The 8,584-nt window shown below is 41.6% G+C and overlaps 1 protein-coding gene across 3 annotated transcripts in view; it reads left to right on the top strand.

Moving 5' to 3' along the window:
• VAV3 (vav guanine nucleotide exchange factor 3) overlaps positions 1-7,401 on the top strand; it is a 247,485-nt gene extending 240,084 nt beyond the window's left edge. For 2 of the 3 annotated variants that reach the window (XM_084851614.1, XM_084851611.1), the window contains 2 exons: positions 74-225; positions 3,743-6,334. In XM_084851614.1, the coding sequence (XP_084707740.1) occupies positions 74-225; positions 3,743-3,784 (194 nt within the window). In that variant the 3' untranslated portion in view covers positions 3,785-6,334. Of the gene's footprint in view, positions 1-73; positions 226-3,742 lie in introns of all 3 variants that reach the window. The other variant, XM_084851612.1, reaches the window with a different exon arrangement.
• The last annotated feature ends 1,183 nt before the right edge of the window (positions 7,402-8,584 follow it).

The raw sequence follows: 8,584 nt of genomic DNA on the forward strand, positions 1-8,584 counted from the left end.
ATTGCTGATGTTACTCAACTGATATGCAGTTAGCAAACTTCTAATAATGTTGCCTTCCTATGTTCCCCTCCAGTGTTGAGTCCCAAGGTCCTTGGTATAGCAATTGCCCGCTATGACTTCTGTGCAAGAGACATGCGTGAATTGTCCCTACTCAAAGGAGATGTGGTTAAAATTTACACAAAGATTAGTGCGAATGGCTGGTGGAGAGGTGAAGTAAACGGAAGGGTAGGTTTCTTTTTTAGACTGCATAATTTTTGCATATATCTTCCTGTGATACTTTATTTGCTTTGCATGAATCTTTTATTCGTTTGATTTATATAAAATATATTTATCCAATCTTTCTGAAGTTTAGGCTGCAATTGAATACACACATACCAGGGACTAACTCCCATTGAAATCAGTGTGGCTTCCTTATGAGTATTTATTTATTTATTTATTTATTTCATTTCATTTCATTTCTATACCGACCAATAGCCGAAGCTCTCTGGGCGGTTCACAAAAACTAGACATCCATAAGATTGTGCTCTCAAGGTGTTTAACCAAACCAGAAAATACAACACATCTTAGAGCAATAAAATGAACAGAACCAAAAAATTTATAGATTAAGACAGGATAGGAATAGAATGAAGCAGCCATATGCCTTTCAAAACATATCTTAAAACCTCTGTCTGTAAAAAGGCTAGGAATAGTTCTGCCCATCACTAGGGAGGGCATCCTCAAGCTATGGGCAACTGTGCTAAAGGTCCTGCTCCTTGGAGCTGATCGTCTTCTCTCCTGATGCGAGGGCACTTGGGGCAGGGTCTAACCTGAAGAATGCTGCTACAGCAGATCAACTCAAAGAGGCCAACTCAAAGGCAGGTGTCAACAAATCTGCTCACCATGGCGAGCATGGCCCAGCTTCTGGCGAGTGTATTAAGCAAAAGTCCTTCCTCCCAACTGTGAAACTGCAGAGGTGGGCAAGGATTGCTCTGGCAGTTCCCAACCCCTCCCCACTTCCAAGGTTGGAAGGAAAGCTGGAGGCGGGGAGATTGGAAGCACACTCCCCACCCCTCTTTCTAGCAAGAGAGAGAAGTGGTGTGAGTGTGTATGTGTGTGTGAGTCTTGCAGGTGCTGCTTGAGGGTGGGCCTCTGAGACCCTTTGCTGAGCTGTGCTTGAACCCCACATGCTCCCTGCTTCTCTTTCCCTTAGGAGAGAGAAGCAGGGAGGGGCAGGATCCTTCAGCCATTGCTCAGCAGAGGGGCTGAAACTGGAATGCTATCCTCCTGCCTTTCCCACAGAAAAGGTGGTGTAGGGATTCCTTTGCTCTTAGGCAGAGGCACTTGTCTCTGTCCAGCCAGCAGGGTGGAGGAACCTGGTAACTGCAGTTTTTGGCCAGTCAAAAATAGTAGACCCCTGCTCAAAGATATTTTATTATTATTTATTACATTTCTATACCACCCCATAACCAAAGCTCTCTGGGTGGTTTACAAAGGTTAAAAGGCGTTAGGCTATGCAAGGTGTAAATGAAAGCATCAGTTCCTTGAATTCAGCCCAGACGCAAACTGGAAATCAGTGCGTCTTTTATAAAATCAGCTGAAGTGTTTGGCTTGTCTTTAAGGGCAACCCCCATAAAGCACAGTGCAGTAGTCCAGCCTTCCCCAACCTGGTGCTCTCTAGATTGCTGAGGCACTGCCAGGGCAATCCTTGCTCACCTCTGCAGCTTCACAGTTGGGAGGAAAGATTTTTACTTGATATTCTTGCCCCGACAGCTTGGCTGACTGGGGGATGCTCGGACCTGTAGTCAAACATATTTGGAGGATGCCAGGTTGGAGAAGGCTGCAGTGGTCAATCCTAGGTATTACAAAAGCATGAATAAGAGCATTGCGATCCGTCCTTCCAAAGAAGCGGCAAGACCTACATAATAAATGTAGTTCATCCAAGTCTACGGCCACTGACACCACTTGCCTGTCCAGGAGCAAAGTAGAGTATAGTAACACCCCCAGATGATGCACCTTATCAGACAGGAATACACTAACGCCATCTTTCACTTGGGTAGTTTTCATTGTTTTGATTAGCCTTCAGAATTTACATTGAGTTGCCTTTTGTGGCTATTGTACTATCATTAGTAATCTACCTACCCAAGCTTGCATGGGCTGCTTCTTGATTCCCATCTGTCCTGACAGAACTGAAAGAGAAAAAAAAATGCCTGTCTTGTCATGGATTGGCTCCTGAAGGCACCCTTCTGTCAGCTGTTAGGCATTGACTTGTAAATACTTGAAGGTCAGCAAGCTTCACCTGATGGTAACTAGGGATGTTCAGAATGTGTAAACTCCGTTCTGTGTTTTTCATAGAATGTCAGGTGCCTTTTGTTCTGTCATCCGCCCATCAACAGAATTGGATTTTCCAGCCAAATTTACACAAATGCACATTTGCGCAAATGCAAGACTGCACATTTTCACGCTTTAGCCAGGTTTTAAAATTTTTTTTTTGCATATTTATCGGGCAAAGTTAGAAAACTGGTCTGCAAGTCTGCAGAATCCGCCTGACAGGGGAAAAGCCAGTCCGCTGCAGAATCAGTGGGTCAGATTCATGAGAATTCAAACTCATTTGGTTCTGTTGCGGATTTCTCCAACATCCCTAATGGCAACTGCTAGTTCCTCTGATGAGGGAGTAAGAACGGTTGTACTATTTGCATATAGAACCACATAGTCACTAATCTTCTGTTGCTTAAATCTTGTATTTCCTGTTGCCATGTAAAAAAACGAAAGCATTCTTTCTATACTAGGAGACCAGAATAAGTAGGATATTATCATTCAGTGTACCCTTGAAAAATGGTGGTTACCCTTTACCTGTGTATGGGAAATCACTGTTCTAACTGTTAATAATTAGACATTTTTTTGCTATTCTGCCTATGCTAGCTTTTTTTGTCCATCTGCAGCATACTTCGGGACAAGCAATTAGAGGATGTGTTTTAGATCCACACTGGCAAAAAGCATGTTGTCATATACAGTTGCCAGTTGCCCTGATTTTATCAGTACACTGCTATAAATCATATCCTGAGTCAAGAAGAGCCCATTTCAGGACACAGGAATGTCCTGGATTTGTAAAGCATATAAACGAAAAGCAAACACAGTGCTCGGAATATTTAGAAAAACAGACATAATTCTCACATATTAAAAATTTCCTTGTCTGTACTGCTGCAAAATGCAGGCATGGGCAAACTTGATTACATGGGAGGGGGGGCAGAGGGGGAACCCTGCTACATAGAAAACAAGTATGAGAAGGCTAGGCTAGAACCCTTTCCCCTAACACTTAGTTTTCTATGCAAAGGGACGTTTGCGGGGGGGCGGGGTATGCAAGAGCATTCAGTCATGTGAGTCCCCACCTGCAGTCTGAAGTGGTGCAAGCAGGCTTGCCACATAATTTGCTGAGAACTAGCTCTGAGTTTCAGCTACTAGTACCTAATTTGTCCTGTTTCCCTGCCTCAGTTGAATGTCCTGAGTTGCTAAAACAAAAGTTGGCCATCAGCCCTATTTGTGATCAAGTTCCTATTTTTCACAAGCATTATTGGATTGTTACTTGCATTCTCTTTGTTTGGAGAGAGGCTGAATGCTCTGTCACAAACGAGTTTTTATCCTCTTTCTCACTGTTCAGAATCAATCCCAATTTAAAGTCGGGGTGGGGGGATTGTACAGAGAATTATGCTGAGCCCAAGGAATATCAGTCTAATATGTTGTGCCCTTCTTTCTTCTTCTCATTCAGGTGGGTTGGTTTCCATCTACCTATGTAGAAGAGGATGAATGACTTGCAGATCTAGTTGGTACTTTTGATCATAAACTTCAGGGACTATGAAATTCAGACATCTGCAAAGCATTATTCGTCTTGTTGAGTATTTGAAATGCAGCACTTCAGTCTGTTGAAACCCTCCAGTCTTAACGCTGGGATAACTGAAGAAGTTTGTGTTGACAGATTAATATCTCACTCAGAGCTGTGCAAAGACGAAACCTGTCCGCCTGCCACCACTGGGGACCAGTACAAAACTCTAACCTCACCTTCCTGAAAAATCACTTCAAAACAGACTTTTTACAAAATGCTTCATTTCATTCCATCCACAGTGAATACTAAATTACTATGGGTACTAATTTACTAAACTTTTCTTTCTTTCTTTCTTTCTTTCTTTCTTTCTTTCTTTCTTTCTTTCTTTCTTTCTTTCTGTTAGCTAACACCTCTGATGGCATTAGGAGATGAAGGCTTACTTTATTGTTGCTTATCACTGTTGCCCGAGGTGGGGGGAGTCTGAGCATTCCCGTAGTCATGTGGTCAATATTATTTGTCTTGAAATATCCAGCAGCACTAATTAACCTTGCTGATGACTGCATACTCACCAAGGCTGCAATTTCTACACACACTTTCTGGGGACAAAGCTGAATACAACACAGTTCTGTGTGCCATACTGTGGGAGGGGTGGGGGTGGAGAATACAAAGGAATTTTGTCATCAGTTCCAAGGTTATTTTAACTGGCCTGTCTAACTCTTATTAAAATATTTTATGAAACAACAAAATTTAAAAAATAGCTTGTGCTTTGGCATGTGTTCGAAAAAGGAATTGTATAGAATTTAAAGTTACAGAGCCCTAACAAAGAATATTCCTTACAGAAACAGTAGCTTTTAACACACACACCCATATATTGTGCCAGACTGTATGTATTTTGGAGTCATTGTACGGTCTGGCTGCCTTCTCTGTCCTAGTGTAAAAGGAACCATTAGCTTTCATTATACATAAAAACCTCAGTTGGAAGCCTTGGCGATCTCTGTTCCACTCCACAAGCTTGTGTGGTATACCTAGACAATCCCAATTGAGTAAAGTCACATGTGTGAATACACACACCCCGTTTCGACGCTCCCCCACCATTCCTAATGCAAACTTGCTTCTGATTGAATGGTTGTTCATTCAGTTGTCTATTGCTTCTAACTGAATATTTGCAAAGCTATCCAGCACCCAGAATTTGCTAAGGCCTCAACAAGCCAGCTGCCTTAGTCCAGGAGTTTGCCACCAAGCAAAGATTAATAGGGTGGATGGGTGTTTGCAGATGTCCATGTTAGAAATGCTTTGAACCTCTGTGGAGTTTCACCTTTTATAGTTAAAACTATTAACATCAGCAGTTATATGCCTGTAGTTTAGAGAAGTTCAAAATGATGTAAACTTTGAATTTATTGAATACATTATTTTGAGGGAATCAGTTACAGCATTTGTAAATGATTCTAGAAATGTATTTAATAAAATGGCCTGTCCTTAAATGTTAGTCTAGGAATGCTTCCTTGGTGCTTTTTTTCTGTAATAACTAGTTTTGTCTGGTGGACTTGATCCTTAAGTGGGCAAAATTGCCCTACCAGGAGTTATTGCCTGTTTTTAACGGCATAGGGTTTTATCTTTAGGTCTGTGAAATGTATTGTGCTGTGTCACGTTTATATGTCTTGTAGGGGGAGAATTGGCTTAAAATAAAGATTATGAAATGTATCCTTTCAACACAGCATTTTGATGAATAGTTTATATATCCTCAAATTGCCGTTGGCTAATTCTTGCAGCTCAGGGGCTAATGGAACTTGGAGAACTGAAGCCATATCTAAACATCTCCCTCCTGTTGGTATTCAAGCACTCCTGACCCAGCATTTCCTTACACACAGGCAGTTCACACTTCTGTAAGAGCTTCTGCATTAACTTTAGTGATGAGAAAAGATGCAGCTTTTAGTATGTGCAACTATGGTTGCCAGTTTGCAACCTGGAGGTCCTGTCAATCTTTTAACACCCTGTAGCAGAGCAGTAGTATGAAGCTACTGTTTCCCTCCCCTGCTAGGTCCCAGAACCTACCCTCTCCTGCCTTTCAGAACAAGGACTCTTCTTTGCCCCATAGCAGGCTCGGGGAGTATGGGAGGTTGCGTCTTCTTTTAAAGCCTTCAGAAATGTTAAGAGGCAGACAAGGTCTCTGGATTGTGGCTTAGCAATCCAACATGAATCTCTTTGCACAAGTGGACTCTCTCTTTCCAGGGAAGTGAAAGGGCAGGGACAGTTTCCAGACATACTGGAGCTCCATGTGTTCAGAGAGCTCTGGGTCAGGACTGTGTTGTGTGTTGTCTTTGTTTAATGGCCTGTGTTAAATAAGTTAAATGCTGCATCATGTTACATTTCAAATACCAAAGATTTAGTGTGCCATAGCCATTGCTTTTTTATTTTTCCTGCAGTGCATTTCCTCCATATACTCTTGCTCTCATGCAGTGAGCTGGGGCAGTACTTTAATTTGTAAGATTGTGTAAATATGTGAATATATTAATAAACTGGTTAATTTCTTGTTTAATGAGTCGGAGGTTATGACTGGTGATTGCAAAAGCTGGAGTGGCTTTTTTTTTTTTAAAGAAGATTGCTTGTCATTTGTAACAGGTCCTACACACATTTCTAACAACATCTCAAACAGAAATCCAACATTGGTGTATATTTGTATTGTAAGGCTGAGTTAAATTTATTTATGAGGCCATATATCTTCCATCAAAGTTGAGCTGAAACATCAGCTCCAACTTCATAGCCCTTTTCTTGAGCTGCGAAGTTGGACTCTCCTTTCATCACTGGGGTGAGTGGTGAGGTCTGAGAATGAGTGATTTTTTGTCGATTGTGCCAAGAGGGAGAGAGGGAAGGGAGAGCTTCCCTGCAGTGCCTTGGCAACACAAAGACATTCCCCTATCTTTATTCTTCCTCCTATTTTCTAGTTTTAGTCTGCTGCCGTTTTAAAATGCCTTACTGTTTTTCATTACTTTGTAGTGTGTACTATTGCAATGTTATTTTTTTAACCTTTATAAGCTGCTTTGTGTGTGTGTTTATAATGGAAAAACAATGTTATTGTTGTAATAATGATAACAATAAAGTAATAATAATAATAATAAAACAATTCCTACAGTGTTAGAAGATAAGCGAGCAAAGGAACATTGCCTAATTTCTTAGGCAATTGGGCAAAGCTCCCTTACCTTTTGGCACTGTGCTAGCAGATGTGGGGAAGAAGCAGTTTGTTTCTGTTGCCTTGATGCATCAGTCACAGAAAAAACAAAAGCAACGTATGTTTCAGGGAGAGTTTCAGGGGGGCTCTCCTCCCAAATTCAAGTACCACCTTAGTGATATTTAGGCTCAGTTGTAATAATATTTTTTCCATTTATAATAATATTTCTTCATATAACGCTCGGTCAGTGGTTTTCAAATGGTGTTCTGGAGAATCCCAAGTTAAAAAAACCCTGACTAATTGGGATGTATAATGTATAGATGAAATTAATTGACATGCACAAAATGTATATACCGACTTTATAACCTCAGCATTTTAAAAAAATAAACAACTGATTACATCTCTCTTATTACATCATAACATGAAAATAAACATATGTAAAACACACCAAGCATGTTTTGACTATGACATCTTCCATGGTCAAATATTTTCCAATCATTTCTCATATAAACATGTATGCAACCAAGCCTCTCAGACCAATCTACCAAAGAATGAGTCAATAATAACAGTATTACCAACAATTAATGCTCATTCTCATACCCACGAGCAGGAGAAAAGCAACATGCAGAAGTGCACACATATACATTCAATGCATTAGCTCCCCAAGGCAGCAATACAGCACCATTCCAGTCTCTTAGCTTCAAAAAAGGCATACAAACAATGGTAGTCCGAGGGACCAGTAGAACTGAGGGCTTCAATGTAAAACAACAACTGACAGTTGTTTGAAGCTGTAAGGTTAACACTGAGGCACAACTGGCCTTGCCTGGCCAGTGCCCCCGTGAACTGAGTGTGTACCATGGCACGTGCCCCAGAATCCTCTGTAACTTGGCTGTGATGCGGTACTAAATGAGCAAATGTGGAAAGGATTTATTTCAAAGAAAGAAAAAAAAGAAAAAACTGCTCATCTAAGCCACCATTGCAGATGAGTGGAATCTGATTCCTACACTGCTATTAATTACTTAGCCATATCTTTCGTACATTAATTTCTTGATTTGCCACATCAGTAAGATTCTAAAACAGATACCTCATGCTGAATACCACCAGCAACCATTCCAGTAGGCTGTACAGAGGGAGATGGGAGGGGAAGCAGGGCCATTCCACCAGCCATGCTGAAAGGCTACTTAATGTTTTCCTCTTCTCTTCCTATCCCCTTTTCCTTGTGTGTTGTGTCTTTATAGACTGTAATCCTGAGGGCAGGGGTTGTCTTGTTTTACTGATTGGATGTAAGCCGCTCCAGGAGCCCTTTTGGCTGAGGATAAAAATATTTTAACTACTTCGCTGGGTTTCGATGATCAGCAGGGAAAAGAAGCCACGGTGGCTTCTTTTCTCTGCCCTGTGCATCCTGCTCGCATACATGTCATTTCCCTAATTGCCCTCTCCACGGCACGGGGTGCTGTGTCATCCAAACCCAGCAAGGTGCACTTTGGGGGTGGCTTCCAAACCACCTTGCAATTCATGGCTTCTTGTAGGGGTCATGGGGTGGTTTGGAAGCCAACCCCACTGCACACCTCACCAGGTTTGGATGACACAGCAACCCACGCCACAGCGAGAATAATCAGGGA

Source organism: Heloderma suspectum, chromosome 4 (genome assembly GCF_057233095.1).
Source record: "Heloderma suspectum isolate Gila_16-S chromosome 4, 16-S_ref, whole genome shotgun sequence".
In the NCBI taxonomy this organism is placed as follows: domain Eukaryota; kingdom Metazoa; phylum Chordata; class Lepidosauria; order Squamata; family Helodermatidae; genus Heloderma; species Heloderma suspectum.